Source organism: Castor canadensis, chromosome 17 (assembly GCF_047511655.1).
Source record: "Castor canadensis chromosome 17, mCasCan1.hap1v2, whole genome shotgun sequence".
In the NCBI taxonomy this organism is placed as follows: Eukaryota; Metazoa; Chordata; class Mammalia; order Rodentia; family Castoridae; genus Castor; species Castor canadensis.
Window position 1 is genome coordinate 1,256,047 of NC_133402.1, and position 13,233 is coordinate 1,269,279.

Genomic DNA, 13,233 nt, shown 5'->3' on the forward strand with positions numbered 1-13,233 from the left:
CCTCAGTGGGCAGTCGTGAAGTGGCGGGGGCAGGAAAGGGCACACTTTTATTTTCTCTGAGAAAATAGACTTTATTGGAGTCACAGGTGTGTCAGCAGCCAACAGATGAGTAAGTGGGGCCTGGCGTCCCCCTACCGGTGGCAGAAAGGCAAAGCTGTCAAGGCTCAGACCTGCTCAAGGCAGCGCCTGTAGGCCCCTCTGGGAACTGTCAAGTAGTCAAGTCACTGTGGGCACAGTTAGCAGTAACAGGTGTCCCCAAGCCCCAGCTGCATCTCCAATTCACCGAGTTATACAGGTTTCTTAGGTACCACAGTCTATAGCTGGGAGAACACTGGGAAAGACAAATCTAACTCTCTCTTAAAAGAACTAAACCAGCAATCCACAGGGGCCACCAAGCAGCCCCCAGAGACAGGAATGCTGAAGGGGTGTTTAAAGATCTAGCAGTCTTGTAAACACGGAAGTGCGGAAGACCCAGGGAGGCTGGGCCCCTGGGCCCCGTGGCCCACTGCCTGCTTACGTGCTGCGATACAGAAATGGTTTTCTTCCAACAAAAGAGCTGCGTTTGCTACTACTGCTGAATAGAACCAAATTCCAGTAGCTCTCCCAGCAGCAAGACGCTGGCCAGCTGCTGGGGGCCTAGGCCCATTAGGGGTCATTTTCTACCTCTTCCCCCACCTCCTCTTCCGCCTCCTTGCGGTCCTCCATGCTGTTGTGGCGGACCCTCTCGGGCGCCATGCGTGGCAGAGGGAGGCCCAGGCTCTGGTGCACAGTGTCCACAGTGCCCTGCTCCACGTAGTATGACATGTTAGCAGAAGGAAGCCTCTTCCGCATCTCTTCGAGATACTTATAGGCCTAGGGCAGAGATAACAGCTGTCACTCAAAGGCCAGGTGGATGTGACAACACTTACTTGTTTAGACCACAAGAGAACCACGGGCGCCAACTCATTCCTTCACAGAAAAGAGGTGCCCTAAGCACACAGTACCTGGCTCGCCATCCTTGCGGCCAGGGCAAAGCATCCCTGCTTCTGGCCACCAGCAAAGAAGAAGGTCTTCCCTATAAGGGGCACTTGGGGTCACTGGTCTGAGAATGGCATGTGTTTTGGGCTCTGAATAGCTCACACTAAGCTGTGATCAGTATTGAACATCTGAAAACCAGAACCCCATGAATCCTTTGGTAGCTGGGACACAAAAGTTGGGTTTGAATTCTATAGCTGTGTCCCCCTGCTCACCCTGGACACAGAGGCCTGCCAGAGAAAAGGCCAGTTCATCCGCTGTAGGGCATGTGCTTGTCAGAATAGAGGGCTGGCAACAACACTGATGTCTGTCTTACTTTCATCAAACATCCGATTTACCCCAGTCCACTGGGCCTGTGGTTAATCTGAGCCTCCTGTGTGAATGGTCCATGAGCCTAGGCCAGTGGCTGCGGAAGTTCCTGTGAGGGAGGCTTCCTCTGGTCCTGCCACATGGCAGCGTAGAGTGGGCAGCCTGGGGCAGGACAGGCTTAGCCTCCTGCAGAGCACCTTCGTCCTCTGAGGGCCACACACGCGTAAGGTGGGGGGAATGGGGCCTCATGTGGCTTCCAGGGTTTACCTCCAAGGTACAAGTGAGTTCAGAATGTGACCAAAATTTCTAGCAACTTTAAACATTTATGACTCATATTGTATGAGGAATAATGGTTAGATCTCAGGTTTTAGTTTAGTTTAATTTTATTTTCGGTACTGGGGATTGAAACCAGGGCCTTGCACATGGCAGGCAAGAGCTCTACCACTGAGCCAAGACCCCAGCCCTTTTGTTTGTATTTTGTTTCTGAGACAGGGTCTTGCTAACTTTGCCAGGGCTGACCTCGAACTCAAGATCCTCCTGTCTCTATCTCCTGAGTAGCTGGGATTATATCCATGAGCCACCCTGCCTAGCATGATCTTAGTATTTCTTAAAGATGGCAAAACTCTTAGAACAATTTTATCTTGGAAAAAACAGATTTTTTTTGGTGGTGTGGGGTTTGAACTCAGGGCCTTGTACTTGCTAGGCAGGCACTCTACTACTTGAGCCATTCTTTCAGCCCTATAACTAATAAACAGAAAGATGACTATGTCTGTAAGGATCATAAAAGATGAAAATAAAGATACAATGTGTGCTTTTTGGATGGCTTTATGACATCAAACCATCAACCCACATTCAGAGACTTCCACCAGGGGTGGTGGGCAGCTGAGTGTGAGCTTCCAGGGATGGAAAAATGAGTCACTAGGCATTTTTAAGTTGCCTACAGATGCCAGGACACAAGCACAAAGAACAAGCCTACGATAGGGTGAGCAGAGGGTACTGGCTGAGGTCCAGCAGCAGCAGAATTCAGGGAAGGGCCAACATGTGGAAGAGGGCAGAGTGAAGAGCAGACTGCAAGGTCTGCTCTCAGGAAGACCTTGGGGTCAGGAAGCACCTGTGTACGCCTGGACCCAGCAGGTGCATCTCCTCAGTTGAGAAGATGCCAAGTCAGGGTTGGCGATGAAAACAATGAAAGTCTAAGATGAGAAACTTGGATGGGATCACACATGAGAGTAGACACTGCAGAAAGACTGTGAACTTCAAGCAATAGCAACAGCAGCTATGCACCATGGAAAACAAAATACTGGGCAAGAAGAGTGTGCTGAGCTGGATGACAACAGGCACAAGAAGTTGGAGCTCCAAAAGGAGAGAAGAGAAGGAAGAGAAGCAGCTTCCTTGCAGTCTGGGGGAAGACATTTGCAGATCATATATTGACAAAGGAGATGTATCTCAGAAGGGACAGAGATATAAAGGACAGTAAGAAAATGAACCAAGTAAGATGGCAGTAAAGGTTTGATCACCTCAAGAAGAAGATTCAGAAAAGACTTAAGCACGTGAGATGCTCAGCACCATGTCATCATGAAGACTCGAAAGCCACCAGACGCCACCACTGTTGCCACCAGGATGACCACACAAACGCTGGCAAACACGAGGCAGAACACTGCTGTCAGGCGTGTGCTAAATCAGTCACTTACGTGAATACTTTTTTATACTTAAAAACGGAGATAACCTGGTTGTTCACACATGGATGTGTGGCACGCACTTCAAGAATGAACGAAGTGAGCCCGTCACATCGAGGGAAACAGTAACTGGCGGATTTGAACCCTCAAGCATCAGGCCTGGGGACACCAGGAGAGGGCGGCCTCACCATCTGGTACTCCTCCATCTGCACGTGGTGCTCCACCAGGAAGCCATAGACGTCTCCAGTGCGGACGGTGCTGTCCAGGTCTGGCTCTTCCAGAAGCAGCTCACACTGCCTTAGGGACTCCTTGGGGTCCTCTGTGTAGGTCCTGCCCAGGGACAGACAAGGCTTGAACCTGACCCCAGAACAGGCTCCTGTCCAATAGGAGTGGCTCTGAGGAATGGCCAGATGACATTTTTTTATGAAGGTAATTCCCGTGAATTAATCCCTTAATTTGCTAATTCATAAATCATTCTTTCAACAAATATTGATCACTTGCAGCACCAGGTCCTGCGTTTCAACACCATGACTGAAGACTACTAATCCCATTCCAACCCAGGGAGCAGTGCAGCGGGGGACTGTGGAAAGGGGCAGGTGGAGAGGATGTGCAACTTTGCCCAGGGCAGTCAGGCAGAGGAGCTGGGCTGAGCATAGGCCAGCATGTGGCCAGCATGTGACTGGGCACAGGAGTCTATGCAGAGTGAGGATGTGGTGGTGACAGGTGAGACTGGTGAGGAAAGCCTGAGCCTGGGCCTGGGCCTGGGAGAATGCGACCTGGTCCAGGGTGGATGCCTGAAGCTGTGAAGGACTCGGGCTCCTATTTCTGGAGGGTTCAGGGCCCACCTGGCCATGCTGACTTGGCCACTCCAGGCAGGTACCTGGCCTGCCCCCCAACCAACCCCTGCTGCAGCATTGCCCACCCTGCTCTTCACATGCCACTCCTTTCATCCACCTGTCTTTCCCTGTGGCTGATGACCTCTTCCTGCCTATTCTCCTCCCCTGTCTCCTGCAGCTCAGGCTGGCAGACTGTCAGGTACAGACTCCAGAAGCTACCTTAGCCACGTGGAGGACACCCTTCCAAGGAGTCCACTATGTACAACATTGTTTACAATGTTTTTGGAACTCTTCCTTTGAAAAGCTGTTCTCAGATAAGAAAAACCGTCCTGTTTGGGCAGAAGCTGAGCCCGGTGGCCCACAGGTGCTATGATGGCCACACAAGCAGGATCTTTGTAAAGTCGAGTTATCGGTCGATAGATTAAAAACTGAGAGTATCACACGAAAACTGAGAGTCCTGGACACTGCTGAAAGCAAAGGCAATGTGTGCCACCCGCCCACCCACCCAGGCCTCCTCTCCACATGCCTGGAGGCAGGCACAGCTGGACAGGCACCTGCACTCTGGTCCCCAGGGCCCCTGGTGCCTGACCATACCGTGCCCTTCACTGTGGAGGGGCCTCCTGTCTGACCCCTGCACAGGCTCCAGGCTCATACCTCCTGACCCAAATCTAATGTGTTATCCTCCCCTCCCTCCCAGTCTCTCTCTCAACTGTCTCTGGTGTTTCTGGAACAAGCTTCCCAAGATGGTGCCCAGGTCTTGAGGGAGTTCCCCTAAGAAGGGCTCAGATGTGTCTCAGGCATCAGTAAATCCTGAATTCCTATCTAGTTGTCCAAGGAATTCCTTTGAAGAGCATCTGTTGGAAGCAAGAGCTTGGTCTGGTCCCTTGCAGTCAGCCTGAACTCTCCTGGAGAAGGAGTGGAGAATCATGGATGCAGACAGAACCTGGGCTGGTGCAGGAGGGTCCCTGGGACACCCTGCGTCCATTCCCCCTGCCCCTGGCTCCTATGGGGAACACACCTGCGGGCCTGGATGAATCTCTTCACCAGCGTCATCTTGCTCTGCAGCTGGGCCAGCTTGGTCTCCTGGTCCAGGGGGCTCTTGGCCTTGGCCTTGGACAGGCACTTGTAGGCCTCAGTCAGTGCCCCGTGGGCCTTGTCGTAGTTCTGGTATTCATCGATCTCCACCTGTGCCCAGGAGATCCGTCAGGACTGGGACTCCGCCGCCCTCCCCCAGGCCCCACTAGAACCCCGAGGATCTGCACCTGGGCACAGGCGTCGTAGAAGCCGGCCAGGAGGTCCAGCGCCCGGCCCTTGGTGTAGAAGCTGATGATGTTCTTCATGATCTCCGGCTCCTTGCGCCAGTCCAGGGACTGCAGGTAGTTGGCAGCCATGATGTAGATTTCCTTCTGCCTAGAGACGCCCGCAAAGAACACAATCTTCTCTGTGTCTCCAGACTTGAGCAGAGCTCTCATGGCCTAGGCAAAGAAAGAGCAGTGGAATTTCCGTGAGCTGATGAGACCATTAGCTGAGCCGAGAGCTTGGCTCAGCTGAGAGGCCTTGAGTGTGGCCCTTCGCGACTCTGGCCCGGGTGGCCACGCCCCCGCTCAGCCTAACGCAGAGGACGCGCGTTGGGTGTCTGGCGGGGTTGGCTGAGGCACAGACCCACCTTCAGCTTGTTCCCGGCCTGCGTGTACTTCTTGGTAGCCAGGTGGTAGTTGCCCTGTCGCATGCAGCAGTTGGCAATCTGCTCCAGCAGCTCGCGCCGTGACTCCTCGGACAGGTCCTTGCAGTCCTTGGACACAGTCATCTTCTCGGCCATCTCCCTGGTCATGGTCAAGTTCTGGTCTATGCACAACTGCAGGGCCTTGTGGTACTGCGCGGGTGGGCACCAGGGGACACAGAAGGGTCATCACCAAGAGCCACTCACCAGGGGGACACAGAAAGAAGGGTCATCACTGCGAGCTGCTCAGGGCCGAGGCCTGGCCGCCCCTCAGGGGAAGCCAGACCCCACGGCTCAGTGTGACCACTGTCTGGCCGAGCTGGGCATGGAAGGGACAAGGGCGTGTCTCATTCACTCGGCTCGCCCATCTAACGCTGCCCGAACACTTCTGTGACACGCGCCCTCGGCATCTGTCACTTGCAGACTGCTGGGTGGAGGAGATGCCTCCTGCTTGTGATGGGTGCTGCATGATGTCCCATGCAGCCCTTGACCCTTGCATGGCTTTTCCAACCTTGTCACTTGAAGCCTGATTTGTGACAATGGCATCTCCTTGAGCTCTGGTCTGTGTTTCTTGTTATGGAAAAGGGTAAGCATTTCACACTCAGGAATCAACCACATTTTCCCAAAAGACCAGCTAGCCTCAAACTTGCGACCCTGCCTCAGCCTCTCAAAGTCTGTACTACCGCACCAAGCACCACACGTTCCTTTAACTCAAGGCTTGCACCTTGAGCTACTCTACCAGCTCTTTTTTGTGTGATGGGTTGTTTTTTTTGTTTTTTAAGATAGGGTCTCATGAACTGTTTGCCCAGGCTGGCTTCAAACCACGATCCTCCTGATCTCTGCCTCCTGAGTAGCTGGGATTGCAGGTGTGAGCCACTGGCGCCTGGCTACATGTAATAACTGTTTCTATTGTTGGTCCATTCCTTTTGAGTTGTTGATAAATTTTTACTTGGCTTATAGGAACTTTACAAACATTAAGAAAATTAGCTTTTGGGGCTATAACTAAAAATATGTTTTCCCATTTTACAACTTATCTTTGCTTGTTGTGTTTTTTTCCATCTGCCATTTTCACGTTTGTATTTGGTTGAATTGATCAGCTTTTGGGTTTGAAAGCTACTTAGAAAAAGCCTTTTTTCTCTCAAGATCATACAAGACTCCCTGGAGGACTCTGCTGTTTCGTGCCAAGCTTTAGCCTCTGCCCTGTCGAGAATTCACTCCAGTGCTGCTGCACCAACCAGCTTGCTGAGTGGCCCATCCCGCCCACTGCCGAGAATGTCCCTTCACTGTGAGCCTCTGCTCAGCTGTGATGACACCCGCACTGTCTGGAGTCCCCTGATCTGGATGCGGGTTCATGCACCGAACCCCAGTTGTTTGAGATTTTGTATAAAATGTTTAAAGTATCTGGGAGCATCACCAGCCTCTCAGTCCTCCCTTGCAGATTTTTCCTGGTAATTGTGGTGCAACTAAATTTTTACTGTGACAAGTCTGCGTAGCTAGTCAGGAAGACCCTCTGGTCTTCTTCCCGGGGTCGGATCAAGTCTGTGGACTTCCCTCAGGGAGGACCTTCGCCTGTGTTTGTCAGGTCTTTCTGAGCAAGAACACAGCAGTGCTGAGGTTTGAATTTGGGTCTTTAGCCACGCCCCAGCCTTGTGCCTAGGCTTTTTCAGACAGGCCCGATGTTTTTGCCAGGACTGGCCTGACCGTGGTCCTCCTGTCCATGCTTTCTATGTCCTGTGTGGCTGGGATGGGGGGTGGGCATCGCCATGCCCAGCCTAGTGCTTGAGATGGGGTCTTGGTAACTTTTTGCCTGAGCTGGCCGTGAACTGCAATCCTCCCAGTCTCTGCTTCCTGATAGTTGGGATTATAGGTGGGGGCCACAGCTTTGGCTATGCAAGAATTCTTTTATCACTCAGTAACAAAAAACAAAACTGCACATATAACTGTGCCTTCTGGAAGAAAGCTTTCAGTTTGGATGAACTAATTTTGTTTGATTAACCATTTTCTAAATCTGCACTGTGTGTTTCTATCAAGGAGATTTTTCTCATTAAAATGGATGAGCTATCAAAAACACAGAGTGCGCACTGGTGAGCGTGCAGAGACAGCAACCCTCGGGTACTGCGGTGGGGATGTGAAATGGTGCAGCTGCTGAGGAAATGGTCTGGCAGTTCCTTTAAAAAGTTAAACACAAGTGGTGGAGAACCGTGCCTAGCGAGTACAAGGCAAGCCCAGTGCCACCGAAACAAATTTAACAGTTACCACTTGAACCAGAAATCCCCTCCTGGGTAAATGCTGAAATGAATGGAAGGCAGGTCCTGAAGGGAGTCCCAAGCACACCATGTTCACAACAGCCGTGTTCTCACGGCCACACTGTGGTCCATCCACCCACCGCAACGATGGAGTGCCGACACCTGCTACGCTTTGCGGACCCAGAGGGTGGGAGAATGAGGGACAGAAGCCAGACATGAGCCTGAGCACTGTCTGCCTCCACGTACACAGGTTCCTAGAGGATCCAAGTCCACAGACACGGAAAGTGGAGTGGGGCTGCCAGGTTGCGGGAGGAGGAGTGGGGCTTGCTCAGTGGGCTCAGAGTTTCAGTTTGCAAGAAGAAAAGGTAGGGAGATCGGTTGGGTAATAATGTGAACGTATCTAACGTTAACGAGCTGCACACTTAAAAAATGGCTAAGCTTGGGAGGACCACTTGAGCCTAGGCAACATGGTGAGACCCCACCTCAAAAACCAGAAAAAAGCTAAAAAATGCTAAGGCAGGAAACCTCATTTGTGTGTTGCTCACGCGTGCACACCTTCCGCCCCCAGGTGAGTGTACGCCGGGTTAGATTTGAAGACGTGCGGAGTGGGCAGCCAGGCTGCCTCATGGCACAGTCCCAGTGCTGTGCACGGTGAACGTCCAGGGGCCTCTCCGCCTTTCTGGAGAGCTCTCAGTGGCGCCGCTCCCCACCCCAGCAGCCTCGCACCTTCCTGGCGGCCAGCAGCAGCTCCACGGCCTTTTCAAACTGCTTGTGCTCAACGCAGAAGTCCGAGCAGCGGGCCAGGAGGGCGGGGTCCGAATTCTCATCCAGGTCCTCCGCTATGAGCTGCAGGGCCGCGAACTGCTGGGTGGCGAAGGCCAGCTCCAGTGCCTTGGAGAAGTGGCCGGCCTGTGGACAGTGGAGGAGTCTGAGGAGCTGCTCAAGCACTGGGGCCCCAAGAGCTCATCCAGCAAGGTCTCCTGGGGCCCCACAAAGGCAAGAGTCCTCAGTCTCCTCAGGGGCTGCCCTATGCCTCAGCCTCAGGTCCCAGGGCCAGAGACAGGAGCTGTCTGAGGGTCTCCGACCGTGGTTAACCCCTCACCTTGTGGTACAGCATGACCGCCCTGTCCATCTGCTCGCCCTTCTCCTCATAGTATCGGGCTGCCTCGATCATGTCCTCTGGGGAGCTCAACAGGGCCAGGTTCATGAGCTGGTCATCCAGGCCGTTCTCCTGCAGGGAGAACACGGTCTATCCAAGCCTGCTTAGGTTTGTGATGTGGCTGGGTGGCCTGAGTCCCCTCCACTTGTTTAGTGGTGCTGGGCAATCTGCCCTTGTGGTTCTTAACAATTGCCAAGCATCAGATCCTACTGCATCTGTCTGTGTGCCAGGACTTTCAGACGCTTTTTGTTCTATTTTGCACAGTACTGAAAGATTTACCCATTTGGGGAACATTCCAGAAGTGAGCCTGGGTTGGGACATTTTCATGACTGTCCAACAGCTTTCAATTAGGGGTCGCCAGTGTGCAAGGCCATAAGCCACAAGCCAGCCTACTGCTGAGACTCGGATCCTAGGAACACCCAGGGACAATCCAGTGCTTTGCAAACAGGGTTGGTGGTGGGGAGGAGGCCGGTGGGTGGGGGAGGAGGACAGGGGAGTGAGGAGTAGTGAGCGGCGAGTGTTCACAACACAGTCCTCTCAGCCTTTGTGTTTGAAATGCTCTCCATGAACCGTGGAGACAGCAGCACGGTGCCACTGCCCCTGTCCGGCTGGACCGCCCAGGCTGCCCTGTCCCTTCCTACCTTGCACAGGCGGATGGCGTTGTTGAAAGCCTGCGCCCGCGTGTAGAAGTGCACAGCCTGTCTCACCTCCTCCTGGCTCTCGTACTGCCGGGCGAGGTGATAGGATGCAGCCAAGTTTCCAGTCTCGTTGGCTATTTCAGCAGCCTAGAAAGCCCCAAAGAGGCTTTGTCTCTACCCATCAGCCTCCTTCCTCTCAGGTGGGCCAGTTCCTATGACGTGTGCTCACTTTTTTGAACTCTGGGCCTCAGGCACTCTGCCACTTGAGCCACACTCCCGGCCCTTTTCCACTCCAGCTTTTTTCTCAGGTAAGGTCTTGTGTTTACGCCTGGGCTGGCCTGGACCATGATACTCCTACTCAAGGCCTTCTGAATGCCTGGGGCCCAAGTGCATTCCACCACACCCAGGTAATTGGTTCAGATGGGCTGGCCTCGAACCACAATCTTGATCCCCGCCTACTGAATAGCTAGTATTACAGCTATGAGCCATTGTGCCTGGCCTTGTTAAAAACTGAAATGTATTTTGTTTTTCTGTGGTGCTGGGGAAGGAATTCAGGGCCCTGTACATGCTAGGCAAGTGCTTTCCCGCTGAGCTATTCCCCCAGTCTGTGCTCACCTTCTGAATGTTGCCCTGGAAGCAGTAAATGCGGACCAGGGAGAAGTAGTCCCGAGCCAGCTCGTAGTAGTGCAGCGCTGCGTTCATCTCTGACTGACTCTCCAGGTACTGGGCCCACCACCTCCACAGTGTCCTATGAAGCAGGCCCGGGATGGTGCGGTCTCCATCAGGACCCCACCTCCACCAGAACTGACAACCCCCTCACTCTGAGACCAGCCAGTGTGATGTGTAAGACTAGAAGGGAGAGAGGCCTGAGGCTCAAGGTGTCTCCATCTCCGAGGACCAGCACTGGGAACCAGGAGGATACCCTCCACTCTCGCATGGGAGGCAGGCAGCACCCCGCCAGGCACCACAGCACACCTGGTGACGGGACACTTACATGTCCTTCATCTTATTGATGTAGAGCTCCAGGGACTGCAGGTCCTCTGATAGCATCCTGGGTACCTCGAAGTAGTGGGTGTCCGACTTCTCATAGCTGTGGAGAGGAGATGAGAGGACCTTGTTCCCCTGTTTCAGCCTTGTGATCAGAGGCTGTGTCACAGAAACGAGCCAGAGCAGTGGCCTGTGGGGAGTGTGGCACCTGGCCTGCAGCTTGTGCTCTGTTGTGGACAGCACCGTGTCCTGTGCTATGTGGGTCAAGGCCAGTCACACCTCAGATTCCTCAAATGAATTCCAGATCAGGGAAGAGGATCTAAGCACAGCTCCTGCTCTGGAAGGGTTTTCCTGTGGCCAGGCCCCCAGAGATGGCATGTTTATTCTCATGGGGGTCCCAAGCCTGATCTGTGGTACAGTGACTGACAAGTCAACAGTTCAACATGGAGCTCGTGCTCCCCTTGATGACTCCAGAATGGAGTGCACCAGCTGCTCTGAGATAGATTTGTTTTCTAAGAACTGCCCAGGGCCACTCAGCAAGGTAGTGACAACCAAGACCTGTCCCAGAGGATCCCAGGACCCTCCGACTGCCCCTGGCCTGGGGCTACTCACTAGCCGAGGGCCAGGACGCAGTCAGAGCTGGCCTCCAGGTGCTTGGCGTAGTTGTAGTAGGTGGTGCGGAGATGGATGCGGTCATGGAGCTCGGCAACCTCCACGGCTTTCTGCCACTGGTCTGAGGCCTGGTAGAACTTGTTTAGGAGGTCATAGCGCTTGCACTTCTTGTACAGTTGCTCGGCTTCCTCCTGAGGAATAAAGAAAGGCAGTTATCACAGTTACAGTGCTGATGCTTTGGAAAGAACATTTTATGAGAGAAGGCCATGTCACCAGGTGCTGTCACAGTAGCTGTGATGCTCACTGAACAGAAGAGGGCGGACAGGGCAGCATCTGCCACCACAAGCTCATGAGACAGATGAACAGCATGCACCAAGGACAGACAGACACTTGGGATGTATGTGGACACCACACCAAGGGCTAGCATATTCCATGTGACACTCCTGCTTCCTGCTAGAGAATAAGACCTGGCATTTCCAAGGCTTTGACCCAGCCAGCCTCTCACGGAGCCCCATGGAACTTCTGTGCTCCCTTACCAATGAGCAGGCCATGTGAGGTGCTCCTGCCATGCAGCACTCCTTCTTTGCAGTCTGTCTCCCTACCCACAAGTGCAGTGAGCGCTAAGGAAGTACAGGAGGGAGGAGGCCCCAGAATAGACCAGAGGCCTCCAGGGTCTTCTCAAGGTTCAACCTCTGGCTTAGGCTGGTCACAGGGACTTCTGTTTGCAACCAGCCTAACAAGTACACCTACTGCCTCCCCTCTGCAGACCACAGGGCCCTGAAAGACTCAGGGCCCTCTGCCTGCCCACCTTGTTGGCCTCCTCAGCTTTTCTGGGACCCTAGCTAGGGAGGGTCCATGCTTAGCAACCTCTGCCCTTTTTACGGCAGCTTCAGCTCAGAAGTGTGGCAGCAGTGGCCACCTTCCTTCCTCTGCCTCCAAGGGCAGTGTCTGTCTCTTGCCTACTCACCAGCATGCCCAGCTGTATGGCCAGCATGGCCACCCGGGCCTCTGGCTCTGGCTCCCGCTCAGCCTCCCGCAGTGCTCGGGCCCCACGGGCATGGCCCATGTTACCTAGGCACACCTTCGCGACATCCAGCCGCTGGGTCTTCACACACATGCGTGCCATGTTCTCCCAGACAGCCTCACTGTGGACAGAAGAGCGGAAGCCCTGTCAACTTCCCCCAGCTCCTTCCTCAGCAATTTATCAACACATATGGCTGCCAAGAAGGTGGACCTGCAGGAGGGACCTCCATGACACTGTGCTCCACGCACTCAACCACATGCCCATCACCTAAAATGAAGGAAGGAGGGAATGTGTGTCTCGTCTACAGCTGGCACATCTCACATGGCCTCCCTGTTCTTGGAGGCCTTTGGGGGTGAGACAGGGGATGGGGTACCATTAAGAGACAGATGATCTTCTGTGTAGGTCACCAAACTCCTATTTCTTTCCTGCTTTACTCTGTCTGCTCAGCAGACACTGGTTTCTCTTTATCAGAGCACACCAAGTCCAGTCAAATACAGAGCCTCCTGATGGCAACCGAGGAGACTTTGCAGAGCCTACAGGGAGAAGGGCCACAATGGTGTCACACCACCTCCCTCGACAGTCAAGTGGAGAGGTAGGGTAGGGGGTCCACACTCCAACTCAGCCCAGGGGTCTAGAGTCGGGCGTCACACTCCCAGCCAGTGCTTGAGGTGGGGCTGGGCAGTAGACCCTTTCTAGTCCCTCATCTCAGCTGAGGTGGTCCACTGTGGACTCTGACTCTGCCTGGCCTCTCTTCACATCTGGATACTGGTCCTGAGGCCTCAGACACAGAGACCCCTTATAAAGACACTGCTGATGCAAACACTGACCAGAGAAAGGCAAAGGGAACAAATTTACTCACTGCACTGTCTCCTTTCTACCACACGTGGGTCTTCCTAATCTAAGACCACAGCAATGGTACAGCACACACAGACAGCACTCACTCATGCAGCAAACCCTGGGGAGTAGTCTTGCGGTGGGGGATGGGCAAGCAGGAACATCTGGTGGAGCATCC

General features: G+C 53.6%; 1 protein-coding gene across 5 annotated transcripts in view; it reads right to left on the reverse strand.

Annotated features, from left to right (window-relative positions):
* Positions 1-53: 53 nt before the first annotated feature.
* Positions 54-13,233, reverse strand: part of Ift140 (intraflagellar transport 140) — an 88,531-nt gene continuing 75,351 nt past the window's right edge. Inside the window, exons 15-26 of one of the 5 annotated variants that reach the window (XM_074059200.1) lie at positions 12,165-12,342; positions 11,198-11,388; positions 10,593-10,688; positions 10,214-10,346; positions 9,602-9,745; positions 8,904-9,032; positions 8,528-8,710; positions 5,502-5,708; positions 5,098-5,310; positions 4,854-5,020; positions 3,188-3,329; positions 54-852 (exon numbers count right to left, since the gene is read on the reverse strand). In XM_074059200.1, coding sequence (XP_073915301.1) covers positions 646-852; positions 3,188-3,329; positions 4,854-5,020; positions 5,098-5,310; positions 5,502-5,708; positions 8,528-8,710; positions 8,904-9,032; positions 9,602-9,745; positions 10,214-10,346; positions 10,593-10,688; positions 11,198-11,388; positions 12,165-12,342 — 1,990 coding nt within the window. In that variant the 3' untranslated portion in view covers positions 54-645. Of the gene's footprint in view, positions 853-3,187; positions 3,330-4,853; positions 5,021-5,097; positions 5,311-5,501; positions 5,709-8,527; positions 8,711-8,903; positions 9,033-9,601; positions 9,746-10,213; positions 10,347-10,592; positions 10,689-11,197; positions 11,389-12,164; positions 12,343-13,233 lie in introns of those variants that run through there. The other 4 variants (XM_074059198.1, XM_074059199.1, XM_074059201.1 and 1 more) reach the window with 4 other exon arrangements.